This window comes from Pituophis catenifer, unplaced genomic scaffold (genome assembly GCF_029215685.1).
Source record: "Pituophis catenifer annectens isolate HBS135680 unplaced genomic scaffold, rPitCat1.0.hap2 SCAF_2, whole genome shotgun sequence".
Lineage (NCBI taxonomy): Eukaryota > Metazoa > Chordata > Lepidosauria > Squamata > Colubridae > Pituophis > Pituophis catenifer.
In genome coordinates, this window is record NW_027256882.1 from 170,910,305 (window position 1) to 170,932,956 (window position 22,652).

A 22,652-nucleotide genomic window follows, 5' to 3' on the forward strand; every position below is an offset into this window, starting at 1 on the left:
GCTGGGACTACGAACCCCGCAAGTGGGAAGGTTGGCGAGCCGAGGGACGAGCGCTTGTTCCGAAAGCTCCCTTCTCTGGGTTTCGAACCGCTGGAAGGATGGCTGACGGGGGTGGGTGACTGAGGGGGTGGTGGGGGGACGAGAGCGGGAATAATCAATCTAGTTTGTATGTTACAATCAGATGTGACTAATCTTACACACACACACACACACACACACACACACACACACACACACGTAGAAATGACTTATGGGCTCGAGAGATTCCCTCCCCAAGGGAGTTAATGACCGTTAGAAACTTTACTTAATTATAAGGGGTATAGGCAGAGTGGGGTGGGGGTGGGGGGGGGAGACAGTCCGTGGATTTCAGCCTGTCCGGTTGAGAGACCTACAGCTGGCGCCCTGTGAGTAAACTGGATGGAGAAATTGCGCGCCTCCCCTCTTCCTCGCTCGGGGCTCTCCAAAGGTACCAGCCAACGGGAGAAGATGCAGAATTCATCGCGGGTTTCCCTTTCACAAAGCAGGGATAGGTTGGTCACTAGCTCGAGCGGCTCAGAAAGGGGGCGCGGGGGGGGAAACGATCGTAATAGTTCGAGGTACCAACAGCTCTTCTTCTTCTTCTTCTTCTTCTTCTTCTTCTTCTTCTTCTTCTTCTTCTTCTTCTTCTTCTTCTTCTTCTTCTTCTTCTTCTTCTTCTTCTTCTTCTTCTTCCTCTTCTTCTTCTTCTTCTTCTTCTTCTTCTTCTTCCTTCCTCTTCCTCTTCCTCTTCTTCCTCTTCCTCTTCCTCTTCCTCCTCCTCGTTTTCCCTCTCCTTCCTCTTCCTCTTCTCCTCCTCCTCCTCCTTTTTCTCCTTCTCCTTCTCTTTCTTCCTTCTTCTTTCTTCTTCTTCTTCTTCCTCCTCCTTCTCTTTCTCCTTCCTCTTCCTCTTCCTCTTCTTCTTCTTCTTGGCTTCGCGGAACGCCCCGTTGCAAAGGGAGCAATCCTAATCGCTGGAGAATAATAGAAGGGGCGAGTTCCCTCCTTTCCAAAAAGAAGGGGGGGTCATTTGACCCCCTGTGGAGAACAGGACGCTATATTAAAGCCTATGGGATTGCTCCGCGGGGGTCCAGAGGTCTTTAATACATGCCCGTGGGCACACAATCTATGGTAAATTCCAGGTTTCGTCGGAAGAAGCCGCACTGCTTAGGGAGAAGATCGCTCCCAAATAAATCGCGCACATATTTAAAACGGTGTGTAAGCCAACTTGCCCGCCCATGCTAGAACATGGTTATTGGTCTTAGGGTTATGTCGTCCTCCCACCCCCATCCCCACTCCCCATCCCCGGACGGGTCTTATTTCTGCAAATCGTTTGTTTGAAATGTACGCGCTTTTAAATGCTCCTAATTCTTAGTTCTTTTGGATGAAGGGTAGGGCGGAATTGAACTATTTTAATTGAGTACATCAGGGCAAGCAATGTGCAGTTCCAGGGACCTCGCTGGAGCTGAGTACTTCCAAAATGCCCCTCGAGCCTTCGTACAATTTCAGCCGCAACCTCCACTCTTGAAATTAAAAGACCCCTAGAAAGTTTTCCAGTTGTACAAGGTGGACTTAGGGAGAAAGTGGACCGGGAGCGGGAGGGGGGCAGGGGGAAAAGGACCGAGAGGAAAAATGTATAGGGACTTTTAACCCTAAGGGGGGGAGGAGGATACGTGAATTCGAAAGGCTGGTTGCTAGTCAGGGGAGAAATGGAAAATCTAACCCCATTTGAGTTATAAGAGAGGAAGAAGAATATTTCATTTCCTTCAAAGTCAAACCTTTCTCTTCTAGCCCCGGGATTGGGGGGGGGGGAAATGAAACACTCAGGGGAACTTTATCAAACAGGTGTATCGTTTTTCTTTTTGTGAGTATCTTAATACAGACAAAAGCATCTGAAAGTAACCGTTATTCCGGGGGCACAGGTTGAAGGAGAACCGCGCAGCTCAGTAAGGAGTCTCCTCAGCAGAAGGTCCTACTGACTGCCAGGGGCTTGCTCACGGGTAAATAGGGGTAGGAATGCACGCCCTTAACCCGTAAAGATTGCAATCCAACGCCGCCTTTTCGGCAACGGTTGGTCCGCCGTTTCTCCGAGCGGAATTTGCAGGCGGCTGCCGATGTTTTCACCGAGGGGTAGATACATTTTGAGATGCTTCCTAAAGTGTGTGTTGATTTATAGCTTGCCATACAAATGCGTGCATCTATAAATCTAATCTAATCTAAATCTACATCTACATCTATATCGAGACATATACTGCTTTGCGGAGGGTGGGAGGAATTCTAGGTGGCGGCTCCTCACTTAAATCTCACAACAATTTCGAGTAAGTTCCGGGGCAGCCCTTCTTTTTTTTGGCCAGCTTTTATTCTTGCTTCTCATATTTGCAAAATGGAAGCAGCTTTAATGGGAAATAATTGATGGCCGCTTAAACTAATTAATCAGCATTTCCTTCAAGGGCTTAGATAAGATCTCGATCTATCAATCAGAATGCCTATTTTTGATTTTGCATTAGGTAGTCGGTTTTCTCCCTGGCCCACAACCTGTTATTGCATATTTCGAGACATGAGACCGTAACACCACTTTCGACCGTCCTAAACAATAACTCCCCTATACCACCACTATATCTTTTCCCCCACATCTTCTGTAGGCCCGAACAGATCCCTATTCCCACCGGGCTGTGCACAGATCCTACCTTTGGTCTTCTCTGGGCATTTTTAACTGGGATTTAAAAGTCGCTGGGCACAGTTTTCCAAGGCAAGTCAATTGGACCCTCACCACCCATCTGGCAAATTGAGTGAAGGTTCTCTCTGGAAATAACGACTGGGTTTTTTTTTATTAATCCTTTCTTAAAAAAAAAAAAAACACGCATCCAGATTTGATAGTCAGTGAATTAGGGTGGAGGGGAGGGAGGAGGTTTTGCTACCCTTTCATGCAAAGATCACTAAATATTCCCTTCCTGGGGGGTGGGGGATGAAAAACCTGTGAGAAATGTTCCTCGGGGACAGCACAGATCTTCCTTCCTACACATGTTTGAACATTTCTAGGGGCTATTTGATGATGATGACGAAGAGGAATGAATTATTATGAATTGTATTCATGCTTGCATCAAAATGTTCCAGGGCTTCCAAAATTCTTTGTTTTCCTCACACATTTTGTCTGTGTGTGTGTATGTATGTATATGTATATGAATATGAATATGTATGTGTGTAAAATAAAGCATATATTTATTATATATATAATAAAGCCAAGCTCCCAAACTGTCCCCCTTTTTGCATTCAAGAGATGCAAAATGCAAGAGAGATGGCTCTGTTAAATTTACTGCAGCCATAAAACCAACCTTTGGATTCCCGCTAGAGCTAGACCTGTTGGATTAAGTGGTTGAAGTTTCCTCGGGAGAAAGCTCAGAGGTGACTTTAAGCTCTTGCCTAAACCGATTGGGTTAGCAAGTCTGAAAGGCTTGGCTTGCAAGGAAGGTTGAATATAAAAGGTTGTTTTACAGTCTCATCAAAGCTTGCAGCGACAGGAACTGTTTTCATAAATTTTGCTAAACTGGAATGGGTTTTTGGTTTAGAATGTAAATCCAGTTATTGTGATTGGTAAAGCACGGGTTTTTGGCTTAGTGCCACATGTATGATCCCACCCAATTGTGGCCTAGTCATCAAACCATAGTTAAGCAGACAAATATAAGCATCAGCCAGCGAGGCTGAAGGGAAATGGGATTTGGACAGAAAATATATTTTAGTATGAATTGGGAAAGAAAGCATCTTATTTCATGTCTCTTATTATTTGTTCGATTTTTTTCCCCATGGATATCTTTTCATTTGGATAAATGGCTTCTAATTAATTTTAAAATGTTATTTGGACACATTTATGTCTAGTTTTCCTTCAAATAGTTCAAACTATTTTATCCACTCAGCTTGTTAAAGCAGACTAGAATATCCTCTATCTGAACTATCAAAGAATTTCATTCCAAAGTAGGAATTTGAACCAACCTAACCCAACAGTCTCATCAGCTCTTTATTTTACATCATTTGCTCTGGCTCTCCTACAAAGCATGTCATATGGGTGAAAATAAGTTTAGGTATATAAACAAATGCAATTGTTTACCTTAAGTTAAAATGCTTTGGCATACATCTATTTATTTGGTGTTTAAAATTTACAGGATCGTTCATATCAGCCTGGCATTATTTTACATAATGCCTAATTCTTTCTTTCTTTCTTTCTTTCTTTCTTTCTTTCTTTCTTTCTTTCTTTCTTTCTTTCTTTCTTTCTTTCTTTCTCTCTCTCTCTCTCTCTCTCTTTCTCTCTTTCTTTCTTTTTCCTTCCTTCCTTTCTTCTTTCCTTCTTTCTTTTCAAACATCTTCAAGCGAGTTTTGAAATATAAATATTTAACGACAAAAAGATCCTTACATTTACTATAAAAAGCCACCCAGGTCAGAAACATGGAATAACCACTTCACAACAAACTCGCATTTAGCAAATGGGTTCCTAAATTCGAAACAGGAAGGTTGCAAAGGCACAAAATTTAGCCTTACCCGCGGATTTTGCAAGCGTGCTAAAATATCACAGTATCTCTTTTTTTAAAAAACAAACGCCTCACTTTAGCCATTTGTTTAAATTTATCCAGAATGGGGAGGGGAAAAAACATAAAACCTACCATTCCTTATCTGACCAAGTTTCTGTTACCAGAAAAGCCTTTACAAACGGCATCCAGAGAGTTTAATTCGTTGTTGCTGTTATTGCTAGGAAGAGAATTAAGTATTTAGCCCAAAGCTTTTGAAAAGATCTTATTAATTTATTTATTTTAATTTAAAAATAATTAGAACGGATTTGATTGTCCACCGAGCGCGAAGCCTTCCCAACAGCCAAAGCTTCGCCCGTTACGAGCTTCGGCGCATTCGAACCCTGGCGGCACAAGTGAAATTCTCCGCCTTTGAAGTGAAAACTTCCGTTGGAACGTTGGTGCTCGCACCGTTCGCAGCCCCCCTCCCTTCCCCGCACTCCCGGTTGCCGGATTCGCCAGAGCCGAATCATTAGGCAGGAGGGCATTTCTGGACGACGTTGGCGATCGGGGCAGCGTTTGAAGGGACCAACCAAGTCTTGGTTTTTCCCTTGTTTGTTTATTTATTTTATCACTTTAGCCATCGCACTGATAAAAGAATCGTGAACGGGACAAGCGATCGTAGAGAGGTGTAAGTGCCACCATCGGATGGAAGCAGCAAGCATTAGGGTCTTCACCAAAGCATTCGTGTAATCTCCTTCAACCTCAAGTTTATCTACCCCCACGTCCTAGTCAGGTTTTCTTTTTTTCTCTCTCTCTCTCTCTCTCCAATCAATTATTCAACTTCTCTGCTACCTCATTTAATCATCACGGTTTTAAAAAATATTTTTATATGTCCCTAAAGTCTGTCTGATTGGGAGTTCCAAAGATGGTTTTTAAAAAAAAAAAAAAAAAAAAAAGCAGCAATTGGACTTTAGTTTTTTGCCTTGAAGACGTTTCCCTTCTCTTCCAAAACATCTTCGAGATTAAAAAAGAAAAGTCCAGTTGCCTTTTTAAAAAACACCTTTGGGACAACTGTGATCTGGATGACTGAGAATCTCCATAGACATTTGTCTGGCTGGGAGAACACCACTGACTTATACAGGTTTTCTCAAAGATAAACTGCAGGAAAGTGTAATTCCACAGGAATTATCCTATGTGGTTTCCCAGAAAAGCATGCATTTCATAGAAGTAGGTTCCACTGAGTTAAACAGATATTTTTCCCCCTCCCCCAAATAATGGGAATAAGATTGCAGTTAAAGGAATACAGTTTCTTTCCTGGTTATTGGAATTGCAAGGATTCTGGAGCTGAGTTCACATAACAGACTAAGCCAGGACTGGCTTAACCATGTTTACTGAACAAGCCATGTTTAAATGGGTTCACAAATCTCTAAGCCACAAATAAGTTAACCGTGTTTTAATTTCATATTTCACTCTCAGATTCAAACATTATATTGAGTTTGGGTCCTTGGTTTAGATTTGAAGTCAATTTCATTTGGATTAGTTATTGCCCAGAGGAATAACTTCAAATAATGAAAATGCTTCTCTATGAGTTCAAAGCCTCACAGAAGAGGCTGTGTCTCTGAGTGATTTCCTGTTCAGTTCTGCCCCTTTCCTTTGCTTAATTTGTGTAGAGTGTGTCTGAATGGAGTTTGATGTTGGTACACTCAAGAATTCCCTTTAAATGGCTTACCTCTACAAAATGAAGCATTCCTGCCTGAGCTACTCCACTGGTTTTGCCATTTTCCCACAAAGAGACACACCTAAAACAAGGAGCAAAGAATAATTACTATATTATTTCATTCTATTTACATTACTACCTTACTATACAAGCCAAAAACTGGAACTGCATAGTGCATTTTAATTTAATAGGATGTCCAGAACTTGCCCTAATCAAGACCCAACTATCAGTATCAATGTTTTGTCCTAAAACATTACAAAAAGCCAATAGCCACAGAGCAGTGTGTGTGTGTGTGTGTGTGTGTGTGTGTGTGTGTGTGTGTGTGTGAGAGAGAGAGAGAGAGAGAGAGAGAGAGAGAGAGAGAGAGAGAGAGAGAGAGAGAGAGAGAGAGAGAGAGAGAGAGAGTGCATATACCAGCTCCTTCAGAACAGTTCAAAAGGGAAGGGTCCTTCCCTGGACCCGGCTGAATTAGTTAACTATCGTCCGGTCTCCAACCTTCGTTTTGTGGCAAAGGTTGTTGAGAGTGTGGTGGCAAGACAACTGCCCAGGCACCTGGATGAAGCTATCTATCTAGACCCATACCAGTTGGGCTTCAGGCAGGGGCACAGCACAGAAACGGCATTGGTCGCGTTGGTGGATGATCTCTGGAGGGCCCGGGACAGGGGTTGCTCCTCTGTCCTAGTCCTATTAGATCTCTCAGCAGCTTTTGATACCATCGACCATGGTATCATGCTGCAGCGGTTGAAGGGGTTAGGAGTAGGGGGCACCGTTTTGCGGTGGTTCTCTTCCTTCCTCTCCGGCCGCTCGCAGTTCGTGTTGGCAGGGGGGCAGAGGTCGACCTCGAGGCATCTCACATGGGGAGTGCCACAAGGGTCGGTCCTCTCGCCTCTTCTGTTCAACATTTATGTGAAGCCGCTGGGTGAGATCATCCGTGGTTTTGGGGTGAAGTGTCACCTGTACGCTGATGATACTCAGCTGTACATCTCCACCCCAGGCCACCCCAACGATGCCCTTGATGTGATGTCTCGCTGCCTGGAGGCCGTGTGGGTCTGGATGGGGAGGAACAGGCTCAGACTCAACCCTTCCAAGACTGAGTGGCTGTGGCTACCGGCATCCCGATATAGTCAGCAGGTGCCATCGCTGACTATTGGGGGTGAATCTTTGCCCCCCACAGAGAGGGCTCGCAATCTGGGTGTCCTCCTGGACGCACGGCTGTCTTTAGAAGAGCATATGACGGCCGTGGCCAGGGGGGCCTTTTATCAGGTTCGCCTGATCCGCCAGTTGCAGCCCTTTCTGGACCGGGACGCCTTGCGCACGGTCACTCATGCCCTTGTCACCTCCCAGCTGGACTATTGTAATGCTCTCTACATGGGGCTCCCCTTGAAGAGCACTCAGAGGCTCCAGCTGGTCCAGAATGCAGCCGCGCGGGTGGTTATGGGTGCACCTCGTTGTACCCGCGTGACACCTCTCCTGCGTGAGCTGCACTGGCTCCCAGTGGTCTTCCGGGTGCGATTCAAGGTGTTGGTTACCACCTTTAAAGCGCTCCATGGCACAGGACCCGGGTACCTTCGAGACCGTCTTCTGCCACCAATAGCCTCCCACCGACCAGTCCGTTCCCACAGAGAGGGTCTCCTCAGGGTGCCATCAGCCAAGTTATGTCGGCTGGCGACACCCAGGGGGAGGGCCTTCTCTGTGGGAGCCCCAGCCCTGTGGAATGAACTGCCCCCGGAAATACGTAAGATCTCCGACCTCCGGGTGTTCCGCTGCGCACTGAAGACCCTGTTGTTCCGCCAGGCAGGGCTGTCAATATAATAATTTTAAATTGGGGTATTTTAATTTTTGGGGTTTTAAATCGGCCAAATCTATTTAATTATTTTAATTTTTAATTATTGTTGTGTCTTGTGTTTTTAAATTGGCTGTACACCACCCTGAGTCCTTCGGGAGAAGGGCAGTATAGAAATAAAATTATTATTATTATTATTATTATTATTATTATTATTATTATTATTATTATTATTATTATTATTAAGTGAGAATCACATTTTTGTGGTGAGTATGGTCTCTGAGGGCTCCGTCAGTCCTCTTTTTCTCACCAGCCAACTACTTAATTGGGCATTAAGACAACAAGCAATGTTAGCAGCCACAATCTGGGCTGCACAAATCCAAAAAACCTCTAGATGGCAGCAAAGTGGAAGAAATTTCACTGTCACTTGGTGGTGGTTCAGAGCGTTGCAGTCCACCTCTGTTAGCCATGGCATAATTCTTAGACACTATGGTTATTGCTTGTCTTAGGGTTAGGGACGATGTGCACTGTACTACTACATATCTGGGGAGGTATTAATTCATAGAAAGATAGACTTATTGTATTTGTCTCACCTCCTATTACTGTAATGCTCTGGCTCTTGTGGGGGGGGGAACTCCAGGAAAATAGGAATATGCGAAGGAAAGATATTGATATTCGCAAAGAAACAAAAACTAATAATTCTACAATGGCAAGAACTTGCTGGATACAGTTGAATTCTTTATAACTGCAGTCCTGTGTTGCAGCAATTATAATTCTGATTTAACCTTAGGCTCAGGCCTAGAATATTACAAACAAGTAAAAGGAAGATAATCACAATCAGAATTCATTTGACACTGGAAACAAATTTTTACAGCTAGAAATTTCCCATTTGACTCTTTAAAAAACTAATGAAGATCTCATTTTAATATCTCCCAGGCAACCATGTAACATGTCTTTGATGCTATCTTTTGCAAACATGTTTTTTGAAAAGTGAGGATATTTGTTTATTATAGAGTGGAGGGACCATAAATGGTTATGAAACAAGAATTATATGGATTTTACCTTGACCATAAGCTGATTAACTGAATTCACTCATCACTCTAAATCACAGACTAAGATTTGTTCCATAACTATAATTGCCTAGATTCACATAACACCCTAACTTTAGAGAACCTAAAAAAAAAAAAAAACCGAGATCACATTATGGTTTAGTACAATACAAGAAGTTTCTCTTTCTCTTTATTATACAGTGATAAAAATAACACCATGGTCCATTGACAACTTTGGAGAACTATTGAGAGAGCATTGCCAACTGATCAGAAAAAGTGTGGGACTGCTCCTATGCTTTTAAGTATAGCACGTGATTCCTCTAACATGAATAAAAACATGCCAAAGCCCCCATCTATAAATAGCAGGTTTATAAAATCATGGAGATGAAAAAGGCAATCAAGGTTAGTTAGTCCGATGTCTAGCTTTATGCAAGAAATTGAGCAAAGACATTTTATTTCTTTATTTGAGTTGTTTGCTGCGCATCTCACTTCAGTACGTCAGTTGTCCAGCTTCTGCTTCAAATCGCACCTCATTACTTCCTTCAGAAATTTGTCCCACTGCTAAATTGCTTTTGCTGTTAAAAAAACTTATTTAAAGTTTACTTGGTGGTGGTGGTGGGAAATCATTGGCAGCCTTGTATTGCGATAGCGTCCACAGATTGCCGTAGATCAGGGATGAAATCCAGCAGGTTCTGACAGGTTCTGGAGAACCGATAGTGGAAATTTTGAGAACCGGCAAATACCACCTCTGGCTGGCCCCAGAGTGGGGTGGGAATGGAGATTTTGCAGTATCCTTCCCCTGCCACGCCCACCAAGCCACACTCATCAAGCCAAGCACACCCACCAAGCCATGCCCACAGAACCGGTAGTAAAAAAAAAATGGATTTCACCACTGCTGTAGACCTTTCAAGCATTTCAAGAGCTGAACTTTTTGCAGTCAAGCATGATATGTTGCCTGTAGATTGTCTATCCCTGATGTAATTTTTTGGAGACACGTACAAGTTATGAGGCTAGAAAACAAATGATCACAGTCCCGTTCCAAAATCCAAAACAGCCTCTAACTAACTAGATTATTTACCCCATTTGGAGTTTCTTAGCTGGCAGGTTGAAGATGGATTTATGGAAAATAAACATTTTCTTCTATCTGAGGACAGCATAAGCTAGTTTGTCTCTCCTTATCGCTCCTTTTTTGATGACTAGCTTCTCTTTGACAGGCCCATCTGCTGCTGCCAGATCTGGAGGATGAAGACTGAAGAGGCCCCCTCTTGTCTGCAGCAGGCCATGCCAGTCCTGGGCTATGGTAAGTTCCTAGTTTTGGGGAAATGCGTTGAGCTCCAAAGAGTGTTGCTTGATAGTGAAATTGTACAGCGTACACCCTGTACAGTCCTCTAGTCCCTGTTGGTTACATGCTAATTTGTTCCAGTTTAGCATGACTTTGGGGGACTCTGATTTAACGCCGTATATTCTACTCAAACAATGTCAACCCAATTTACGCTGCCCCCACTGATAGCTGAGAATGGCATTCTATACTTTCTATGTTTGTGTAACATTGAATGGGTCAATTAAAGAATTCATGAGATAAAGACTACATTCGTATAACACATTAAGCTTGGCTAGTTTTAACCTTGATTATTTTGTTAGTGTTCTGCCCCAGCTACGGACCACAAAGAACGCGGCACACACAAAGTCCATACAAACCTTAGTTTACTAATTAAGGACTACTAATGAGCTTTCTTAGTAGTTGTTCAAACACAAGTACAGTTTAAATCAGTCTTTTCTGAACAAGGGCTCTTAATTTAACATCATTAACAGCCGACAAGAGTCCAAGGAATAATAACTCAATTCTGAGGCACAGGCTTTCAGATAACCGTAAGCTTACTGTGGTTGGCAGAATGCCCAGAAGCAATTTGCAGGAAAAATGACACGAGAGAGGCAAGAGCCGATCAGACGTTTCTGGAGTCAATACGTGAAGGAATATGAACAAAGTTGTCTTCTGCAAATTGCCTCAGTCGTCGTCATTCCTTAAATAGGGTAGGGGAGTGGCCAATTAGCCCCAAGCCTTACTCTCGAGGAGACCTCCTCCTGGGGAGCCATTCCTGCCTTTTGGCAGCTCTGCGTGCCTGTGCATTGGCGGGCCACAACAGTTAGTTGGACATGATGCACAAATCCAACTGTTTATGGTTCAATATCTGGTGCAACTGCCCCCAAATAGTTAAATTCAGTAGCTAGGTTGTGTGAGTGCCACTAATGTGGCTTAAAGGAACAATATTAACTGAAAGCCATATGACTCTAATGTATGCCATGTCACCTTCTTAGAGTGGAATAGCTTTGCTGTCCTCAAATGAAGTAGAGGAAACCTCATCTCCAAGGCTGAAATTCACACCCAACTGGCGTTTGGTGTCCCATCTCCAAGTCTTTTGCTTTAGGAATGGAGAAAAGGGGACTCATCTCTTGTATTTCACTCCTTGCCCCTTTGGTCACCACTATGTAAAAAAGATGTTGAGACTCTAGAAAGAGTGCAGAGAAGAGCAACAAAGATGATTAGGGGATTGAAGGCTAAAACATATGAAGAACGGTTGCAGGAACTGGGTATGTTTAGTTTAATGAAAAGAAGGACTAGGGGAGACATGATAACAGTGTTCTAGTATCTCAGGGGCTGCTACAAAGAGGGAGTCGAGCTATTCTCCAAAGCACCTGAGGGTAGGACAAAAAGCAATGGGTGGAAACTAATCAAGGAGAGAAGCAACTTTGAACTAAGGAGAAATTTCCTGACAGTTAGAACAATTAATCAGTGGAACAACTTGCCTCCAGAAGTTGTGAATGCTCCAACGCTGGAAGATTTTAAGAAGTTGTTGGATAACCATTTGTCTGAAGTGGTGTAGGGTTTCCTGCCTAAGCAGAGAGTTGGACTAGAAGACCTCCAAGGTCCCTTCCAACTCTGTTATTATTATTATTGTAGATTATTCTGTCTACAGCTGATCTTCTTTTTTCTCTGCATCCCAACGTGGGTCGATGCCAGGTTAGTCAAATCAGAGAACAAACTCTTGACTTCATCTTCCCCACAACAATAAATATGAAAAGAAAGAAAAAAAAAGCCGGAGGCAGATCTCCATAAAAATAACTTTTCATTATTGAAAAGCCAGTGAGAAGTTTAACATTTTCACATCAGTCAAAAAACTATTAGCAAAGCAGACCCAAAGCTGGATATAGAGACACAAAAATAATGAGTTAAGTCAAACACTTTAAAATGTCAAAAGGCTCTTGTTGGACACAAGATAGAGCTTGGTTTAAATGAAGAGCATTATTTGTGTATTAATTGCTTATTTACATAAGCTTCCATATTATCCAATATTTTGACTTCGAGTAGCTTACCAAACCTAAGTAATTATGATTCAATTAAGGATAAAAGTATAGACTATACCAATAAGCAAGCAAAAAATAACAATCTTAACCATTCAGCCCATGTCATCACTTCTGTAGAAAAGCAATATTTCATCTTCCTCTATAACTCCTCCTAAAAAGCCCTGTTTTCACTGCCCTTCAGAAAAGTATCAGAGATGAGGCCATCCTTATCTCTGGAGATAAGCTGCTCCAGAGACAAGTGTCAAACTCATCAAGAAGGCTCACCCCTGGGGTCCCTGATGTTGACATTCCTTCAGCATGGCAAGCTGAAATAGGCCCTTTATCTTGGACCTCACTAGATGAATAGATTTTACATTTAGAATAGCCAATCTTGCAAATACCCTGATCCTAAGCCCCAAAGCCTCTATAAAGAAGATAACTTTGAATTGCACCTGGAAGCTAATTGGCAACTTGTACAAGTCCTCAGTAGTGTTACAGGAAGGAAACGGGCCGTGCTTGTTAGTACTGGGGCTGCTGTACTCCAGACCACTGAAGCTTCTTGTTGACCTTCAAGGACAGTCCATGTAGAATAAATTGCAGCAGTCCATACAAGAGGTGACAAGGCTACGAATGACCCTCAGACTCTTATGTGTAAGAGGGGTGACACTAGGGTTCTAAGCAGGGAAGCAGAACCTTTTCGAAAGTTAAGCATGGGTTACTTCCAGAATCAGGAGGCTTCCAGAGTCACTCTTTTTTTGCCATGGATAACTTAAAGCCTTGTTTCTCCATCCAATGGACTGCAACGAGTGTCCACCAACCCTAAATCTTGCAAGCCAACCAAAGGATATCTTGCTTATACCAGTTAATGCCACCAATAGTCATCAACTAGAGTTATCAAGGCTTGAACCCTTCAGCAAGAGTTTTCTGCAGCTGCAATCCTGCCACTTTCCAATAACTTCCCCTAAATCTACAGGCCAATAGTTGGTCAGAATAATTAGGTCAAGGGATAGCTTTTTGAAGAGGGAACATTCCACTTTCTCTTTCAAGGTAGATAGCATAACCTTCTTACCAAAGAATGCAGTGGTTGCCATCCACATTCACTCTCCCATCACGTTCCTGGAAGCTTTTACCATCCAGTTTGGGACAGGGATCCAATCAGGGGTGGGTTCTACTTACCTTTACTACTGGTTTGCAACGGGATCGTGCATGCAGATTGCCGATGAGGACATCCAGGGCGGTGGGTGGGGCCTCCCTCTAGTTTTACTACCGGTTCTTGCGAACTGGTCCAAATCGGGGGCAACCCACCACTGGATCCAATACAATGATGGAGGAGCTAAACTGCCCACTTTCTCAAGGATCCTCAGGCTTAAACCAATCTAGATGACATCACAAGATAATGTAACTCTGTCATGACAAATTGGACTTGCCTAGCCAGCATACAATTCCATGTAAGGGTGAGTTTATCTTCCAGAGGTCTCACAAGTTCTTCCCGTTTTTCCACTAACAACTACATTTCAAGTATGAGAGGGTGAATCCTTGTTTTTTTTCCCTCATTCAAGCCTTTCATTCTGGAATTCTCTTCCTACCTTTAAAAACTAAAATAATTCTTTCAATTGAGCTTACCTCCAGGAGACTTCATGTACACATCCTTATGATTTCTTTGGCAACAATTTGGAAGTGGTTTGTCACTGGCATTTTCAACATCCCCCCCAGCGTTCCAATCCCTCCTACCCTTCTCATTGTTTGGTTCACACGTATGTGTACATTGTCATAGCATATACCCTGTTTCCCACAAAATAAAACATCCCCTGATAATAAGCCCAATCGGGCTTTTGAGCGCATGACAATAAGGCCAAGTGCTTATTTCAGGGTTCAAAAAAATATAAGACAGGGTCTTATTTTCAGGGAAATACAGTATTATTATCCTTTTGAACTTGAATATATTCTTAGCCACTTTAGTGTTATTTCATTTTATTCAAAGAGGCTAAATTATCTTACCAAATAAATAGTACGGCATCTCAAGTACTAAAATTATACTTAAACAAGCTTTATCACTGTAAATTAAAAAAAAACCTATAGTTGATTGAAAAAGCATACAGAGAAAGAAACCTCTGTAATTGAAATTCAAAAGGTACCAGACTGTTGGTAGTACAAATTTGTTATTTTATTTGTACTTTTTTTCCAATAAAAAACTACCAAAATAATAGTAACAGTAATAAATCATTGAAATAATTATGAAAACTGACTTATTAATATCCAATTTATATTATTTATATTAGATAGGTTGCAGAAGCAGTGGACAAGTACTATGATTGCTTTTGCTCTAATTTTTAGGCTTTTTAAATAAATACCCACATTGTGTTAGCACTGTTCTCAGGAAACATGAGCACTAGAGACTTTGAGCAAAATATTAATTTTGCTGTTGTTGGTGAGCATCGTCCTTTTATTTATATGTGAATATGCAGGTGGACATTTATGAATCCAGAGAAGGGAAACTTGCCCCGAACTATATTATATCCATAGTATATTAGTGCACAGTGAACGATACAATTGGAAGACACAGCAGTTACCAAGAAGAGACAGAATAGATGGCAGAGGAGAATGCCTGGAAAGATTATTTATTCTTTCCCTGGAAGAACACGCAAATGAATAACAGAACAACAGAGTTGGAAAGGACTTTATAGGTCATCTAGTCCAACCTCCTCTGGAGACCCTATACCCGTGATGGCGAACCTATAGCACACATGCCCAAAGTGGCACATGGAGCCATGTTGCCTGGCACGCCGGCTGTTGCCCCCAGCCCAGCTCCACCACACATGTGTGTGTGCCTCCCGCCAGCCAGTTGGTCTCCGGGTCTCTGCCCTGCATGCGTGGAGGCGGGCACATGTGGGGGACTCTTACACGCATGCGCAGGGAGCAGGGTGCATGTGCGGGGGCACTCCCATTGCATTTTGGGAGTTTGTCTATATGCCCCCCCACACACACACCCCATTTTGGGCCTGGAAGGCCTCCTGCACCAACTTGAAAGCCAAAATGGGGCCCGGGGGGCCCCGGGGCACATGCGCGGGGGACGCTTGTGCATGTGCAGGGAATGCACACACATGCACGGGGGTGCTCGCATTGCATTGTGGGGGTCCAGGGACACACGTGTGCATTTGCATGATTGATGGCTATGGGCACTTGGCACCAAAAAGGTTAATCATCACTGCCCTATACTATTTCTGACAAGAGGCTGTCCAGTCTCTTCTTGAAAGCCTCCAGAAATCATCCCTGCCAAAATGAGCCAATTTGGTCAAGAACTAAACGGTGTTGTTACAATGGAGGTCAGGCGTGGCTTTCAAGTAGGTGGGAATTGCAGGAGAAATATTTCTGAAGTCTCCCTGCTCAAAGGAAGCAGCTGTACTAAGTTAAGTATTTCCTGCAAATTAGCCTCCTTCTAGGCTGGGTGAGAAAGAAGGTAGGATTGTTGCTTGTTTTAAGAACTGTGTAAAAGCATTTTTTGTTCTACAATCATTCCTGACCCTTCAAGGATAAGGACCTCTTTCCATTTTTTTGCATGTAGCTCCTTTGCACTGCAGAGTAAGTAGATCTGGTCAGCCTGTGCTTTATTCAATAGGGTTTTACTCCCAGGTAAGTCTGTATAGGATCGCAGTCTGCACAACACTCCTGGATTGCCTCTGTAAGCACTGATGAGGTCTGGGGGAAAAATATATCCCACTCAGTAACTCTCAAATAAACAATCTGGAAGCAAATAATATGTGGAAGGGAGTACAGAGACCATTGAAATGGTATCTCTGGGACAATTATGCCAGAGAGTTTCCACTTACGCAGCAAACCTCGGCATTTTGCTGTTAAATAAACAGGAATAACACCGCACAAGAGAGGATTATTTTCACAAAGCCCAAACCATCTCCATTTCTTTATGACTTTTAATTTCGGTCTGAGTGCAGGCATAATCAGGCTGTGGATGTGGGGAGAAAAACAGATCTTGGCTAGAAGAAAAAAGCCTTGCTCCCAGCTATTACCATCTCCCTTTGCCCTCGTTGTGGGTCTGGGTGTGTATTAAATCTGCCAAAGACTGGAAGAGAAATATATTGTGGTTACAATATCTGTGAAAGTGAAGCTCCAAGGAATTGCAAGGCTGATTCTGATAAAACCTTTGTTATTTAGTTATGCTTGCTGCTGCTTGGTTCACTTACTCTGAATTAGCTCAGATGAAAAAAAAATAGGTTTTACGTGTATGAAGAAATCATAGAGCATGATTGTCATGCCAAAGAGGTCTCCTTACCTTTAATAACCTGGTAGAGGAGGAAAGTTTGAAAGGTGCTGCTTCTCCTGAGAATTATATCTTATCCATAGCAATAACTCTGCCACCACGTCTCTGCCACTCTTGATGCCCCTCCCTTCCAAAGAAAAGGCTTTTATGATGAATGTGGCAACTGAGGACTTGCTTCTCTTGTTTCAGGAAGACACATGGCAATAATGAGATTTGCTATTCTTTTGATAAAGCCTATAGGGGTGCACCATGCATTGCTTTTATATTGTGGAGGTAGATTAACCCAGCTTTCTTCAATGCGCCATCCTTCAAATGTTTTGGGAGAAGATATCCTGACCTTCTGATGTCATGAAATGCTAGCTAGGAATTCTGGGAACTGTAGCCATCAACACATCAGATAGGGCAAGACTTGCTCTTGTGCACCTGCCACAATCTTACCTAATCCATCTCTGTCAAATGTGTATCATGGTCCCAAACTTCTAAAATGATCTAAGATTACGAGATCCTTGCTAAGTAATAACAGTGGACATGTTCAGAAACACTTGGAAGTTTGAACAAAAGCTGGCAATTGGCCACCGAAGGGACAGCACAGCAACATAAACCAACTTGGCTTTAAGTCTAATTTTTTGCTGTGCAAGGGGAAAAAAAAAAGATTGGAGCATTCTTGCTGCAAGTTTCACTTGCCAGTAATTACCATCAAAGACAACAAAAGGTTTCATTTATTCAAGTAACCCATACAAGAAGCTAACAGCAGAATGTGCTTATTTGTGTAGTACAAACACAATCAAAAACAAATGAGAGCCGCGATGATGTGTAGCAAGGAAAATGTTCCAAGTCAGATTCAGACATGTTTTTCTCCAGAATGCTCAATTCCATTTTATATCCCCTTTATTGCTTCCTTCCCTCCCCATGATCAGAATTTCTTACCCGTTGAACACCCATAGTCTTCACAGGACTCTTGGGAAGAATTTCTTTCTTCTGGTCCCCCTCACAAAATACTTTTCCGGTTTCTATTAAATGTTGCCTTCCCCTAAACTTACAAATTCCTCTTTTCCTACTGATGCCCTTTTCATTGCCATTGTCTTGAGGATAATATACATGTAGCTTGAAATAAAAGATTTGGGGAGGGTACAATTGCTGTCCCATATATATGTAACAGAATGAGAGTTACCAAAGTCAGCAAATCTTATTTCTAAAGAGAGATGGACATACAAAATAGATCAGAAGTTGCAGCTTTAAGGTTGAAGGTGCATATTTAGAATTCTGGAAGTTGTTTCTTATGTTGCAGTGAAAGGCAATCAAATGAAATATTCAACTGAAATACCTTCACATGTAGAATTAAAAAATATGTTAAAAGGCTATCAAAACATGCCAGTAATTCAAATGCTAACCGATGGGAAGATGTCTCTAATTCTTTTTTCACCGGGGTTGATAATTGATAATGTACCTGCTTAATGTCTCCCTTAGAGTAATATATATGCGTAATATGCTTAAACCAGATATTTGCACAGTAAAGAATGGTCTTTTTTCTATTTTTTTTTCACATTCTTTCATGGGTTCCCACCTCTTTTTTATTTGATTGGAGTTCTGATCAGTAGTAATAAGCAATTAAATAATTCGATTGTAGTTGTTTTCGTGGTCATGGAGTAAAAATTGAACTGTGAAACACACCTCCTGGTTCTTTTATCCTTACCTTTCTTTCAAAATAAAAAGTAAGCTATTCCAAGACAATCATGCCTCTGACCCAGTAATCCTTGAGGTGTGACTTGTAACCCAATAATTCATGTCTAAATTGCTAATGCTGAATAAAGACCTATACTGTATACTGTTGATGTAAGTCTTGTAAGGCAGGTTGGTAACCCATTCAGTTTTAATTTAGAACTTTTTTCAGAAAGGAAAAAACTAGGCTGATAGATTTGTCCTGTATAAGTTCTGGTTGCAAAGTTTGTTTTTTCTAAGACAGTTCTACATATACTATGACCACCCCTACTACTAAAGTATTTTCAATATATTAAAATTAGTATTGGTTTACACATTGTACTAAGTCTTGGTTTGTTTTGACTAGACTTGAATGAATAAACTACTGTGCTTGTGTATCGCCGAAGTTTGAAGTTGACCATCAAGAATTAGCACATGAGCAAAAGGGAAAGGAGGCGAACTAATCATCTGATTAATCTCCTTTGCCATGTGAAGCTATATTATATTTCTCTTAAAGTTATTCAATTTGTACTAAGGCCATTTTTCCCCCTTAAGTAAGTTGATATAGTAGTCCTTTGATATCAGTCTAGATGTTTTCCTCTGAAAGACACAATTAGCTTTGTTTGGTTTTGGCTTTTCTGTAATTTTCCGCTTTCTGAATTTATATTCCTACCTATGAATTACCATTTACATTATGCAAATGTTCCCTTCTGTATCTGTGATGCATTTCCACCCTTTTGGAGATGGGACATGCAAGGGAGTATCTCGGGGGGGTGGGACGACCAGTTTTATTCCTGCTCTGACTATGGAGATGCTTGAAACCTTTTCTATATATTTATTTATTTATATATACATACATACCTATATATTACAGATAATAGCAGTCCAACTCACCAGAATGACCATAGGAAGAGTACAGCCTAGTGTACTGTAGTAATGTAGTGGTTAAGATGCTGGCCCAGAAACCAGGAGACTGTGAGTTCGAGTTCCACTTTAGACATGGCAGCCAACTGGGTGACTTTGGGCCAGTCACACTCTCTCAGCCCAACCCACCTCACAGGTTTGCTGCTGTGAGGAAAACAGGAGGAGGAAGAAGCATTAGGTATGTTAACTGCCTTGAGTTATCTCTAAAGTAATAAAAGCTGGATAAAAATTTAATACTATAATACAGAGGATAAAACCCCACCCCAAAATAGCTGCATTTATTTAAAAAAAATAAATATCCAATAATACAGGAATCATATAGCATATGTCTGGGGTTGAAAACTAATTCCATTTCTAGTCAGTAAAATTGTTACTAAACAATCCAGACAGTGGGGCTCATATAATCTCTCACCCCAAGCACCATGGAACTTACTAGTAACTCTTTAATGCCAAGATCATCCAAATCTCTGTGGACATAGGACAAGCATAATGAAAGAAAAGACATGGCTTCTAGATCCCACAAGATGACATTTGCCTAATAGTCAGGATAGACCTGGAATGTGCCTGCTGGCTTTGGTGGGACAAGCAAGGCAATCAGAGATAGGTAGTCCAGAGGTGGTATTTAGCAGGTTCTGACCAGTTCTGGAGAACCAGTAGCAGAAATTTTGAGTAGTTCGTAAAACCAGTAAATACCACCTCTGACTGGCCCCGCCCCCTTCTATTCTCTGCCTCCCGAGTCCCAGCTGATCGGGAGGAAATGGGGATTTCCCCTGCCATGCCCACCAAGCCACGCCCACAGAACCGGTTGTTAAAAAATTTGAATCCCACCACTGAGGTAGTCCCACAAGTAACTTGGCCCTCAGCCACAAAGAGCTTTATAGGACATAAGCAGCATTTTGAATTGTGTTTGAAATTCCATTGGGAGTTAGTGCAGCTTCCAGAATTAGTGGAACTGGCAGATACCCTCAGGGAGAGAGAACCCCACAAGTAACCTGGTCCTGTGCCATTAAGGGCTTTAAAGCTAATAACCAATACTTTCAATCACCCCTGGAAAGAAACTGGAAACCTGTACAGCTTATCCAGCAGTGGTGTAATATGGGTGAACCGTAGGGTACCCAAAACTGTATGTTCCACCAATTTCTGGATTGTCTTCAAGGGTACTCCTACATATAATGCATTGCAGTAATCCATCTGGGAAATGACCAAGGAGTGAGAAGCATGGCTTCTCACTCCAGGAATGGGTCCAAGTGGAGCACAGGATTAATCTGTGTGAATTGCTCACTAGCTCTGTCCTGTGCAACCTTGACAAGAATCAAAGAATCTCACGTAAACCAGAGAGAGCACACACACACACACACAAATCCAGAACCACTCAATTTTGCTGGGGTTTATTTTTCACCAGACCTTAATATTGTGGTACACATTTGCACCACTGAGGAGCCAGCAACACTTTCTAGGAGTGCAACTGGAAGAGGTGATCCAGGGCTGCTTGATACTTCAGGCCCCATGCAGCCCTGAGAAGGCACAGCCAAACCAGGATCAGTCTTTACCACAAATCTAATTTATCTCTCTTCTCAATGGATTTTCAGCCATGGCCAGAGAGAATTGTGTTGCCTGAGTTAGACTTTTTTTAAAAAAAAATAATGGGCCAAATTCTTTCTGTGCCTGAGGCAGAAACCTCCTGAAGCACCTGTCTCTGGATGTAATGGTGTAAAGATAACAATATAAGAAATAATATGCTGCTCATATATAACACCAGGTGTTGCTCTACATCTAGCTAAAACTGAGTTCAGGCAGGAGAAATAAGAGCCAACAGCCAATTCTGTAAGCAGCCATGGAAAACAAGACCCCTGTTTTGGTTGTAATTTATCAGCAAGATTCCATTATCAGCAACTTCTCATTTGTTTCTAGACAAATTGAAGTTGAAATAAAAGCTTTGAAGTCTGTTGTTTAGTTATGAGAAATATTTCTGTACTTGTCATCCTGTTGAACACTCCCAAAACATTTCACAAAATGATGAAATAGTTCTGAAATAAATAACTTAAACATGGAGCGATAAAACAGAATAAACTTCCCTACGGGTAACAGTACAAAGATTTGTTACAAAAGATGCTGTCCGTGGATTCTTTTATGACTTTCTTGTGGGTCTCATCACACAATGAGACAAATAATCAATGTGCAAATGGAAAAGAGGGCTTTTCTTATGTTTGTCTCCTTGTGAGAATTCCCAGACTGGTTTATTTCTTTGTTTCAATGGGCAGGAAAGATATCTAAATGTTATAGAATCTAAAGGTTTAGTTCTGCTCTTCTCTGTTTTAAAATAAGTCTGAATTCTGATTTATTAGTTTGAATTTAATCTAATGTTATGTTCTGTGTACTGTGGGAGTACGGAAAATCCATAAGGAAAAGATCTAGAGGTGCCTAATGAGATTCAGCTACAGAATTTTAGAATACATTTTAATCTGGTCAGTTTATTCTGTTTAACATATGCCTGCTATCAAAACTCTGTGCGGCAAGCCCCATCTTAAGAGGCACTCCCAGCTTTCTGTCTCAAAGTGAAAAATTCCTTTCCTAAGAAGATGCCTAGTCTCATTCAATGCCCTTCTTAAAATCAGTTTGCTTTTTGTTCGGAACAAGTATGCCCATCTTTTTTAAAGGTCTCTTTTGCCCAGAAAACTTTCTCAATTTTGATAAATGTGGATAAATCTATGTTTTCTGCTTAACTGGCATACTAATTTTCTTTTGCTTTATTCAAAAAATGAATTAGCAGCGACTATCTTAAATTCAACATTCATTTAATGGCTCAGCTATAACTCTGTGTTTTGTGATCTCTTTGTTAGTTGCCTCTAATTTTCCATGCACTTTCCCTTTGTACTCTGTTAATAAGTTCAATTGACTGGGGAAAACCAATAGATGAAGCATCTGGCGACCAATGAAGCAACTGACCATTCAAGCAATTAACATAGATTTTTTTTTGAATTCATGCAACACCAGCCAGGCATTTGCCTCAAATCTTCAACAGCAATCAAAAACCATTGCCCTGAAAAAGAGATGCACTATTTTCCTTTTTGTATGCTAAAAACCAGCAGCAAGGAAGCAAATAGGCTGACGCATCTGCACTACCTTTCTGTTTAAACCCTGCAAAACATAATATCCAAAGTGGACAGAAGCTTCAGTCTAAGCCGCTGGGCAGAGATATACATAATAAATAGAGCCTGCAAAATGAAATTTTTAAAAAATGAAAATAAAAGCAAGGAAGACCAAAAGCAAATGACACGTGCCTAATATAATCCACCAAACTCAGCCCTGAAGGAGGAATGAAATCCATTTGACAAAAGTTTTATGCTTT

General features: G+C 41.7%; 1 protein-coding gene across 1 annotated transcript in view; it reads left to right on the top strand.

Moving 5' to 3' along the window:
• The first annotated feature begins 10,305 nt into the window (after nt 1–10,305).
• Nucleotides 10,306–22,652, top strand: part of LOC139310798 (LIM homeobox transcription factor 1-alpha-like) — a 90,864-nt gene continuing 78,517 nt past the window's right edge. Inside the window, exon 1 of the mRNA XM_070935028.1 lies at nt 10,306–10,363. Within this exon, the coding sequence (XP_070791129.1) occupies nt 10,306–10,363 (58 nt within the window). The remainder of the gene's footprint in view (nt 10,364–22,652) is intronic.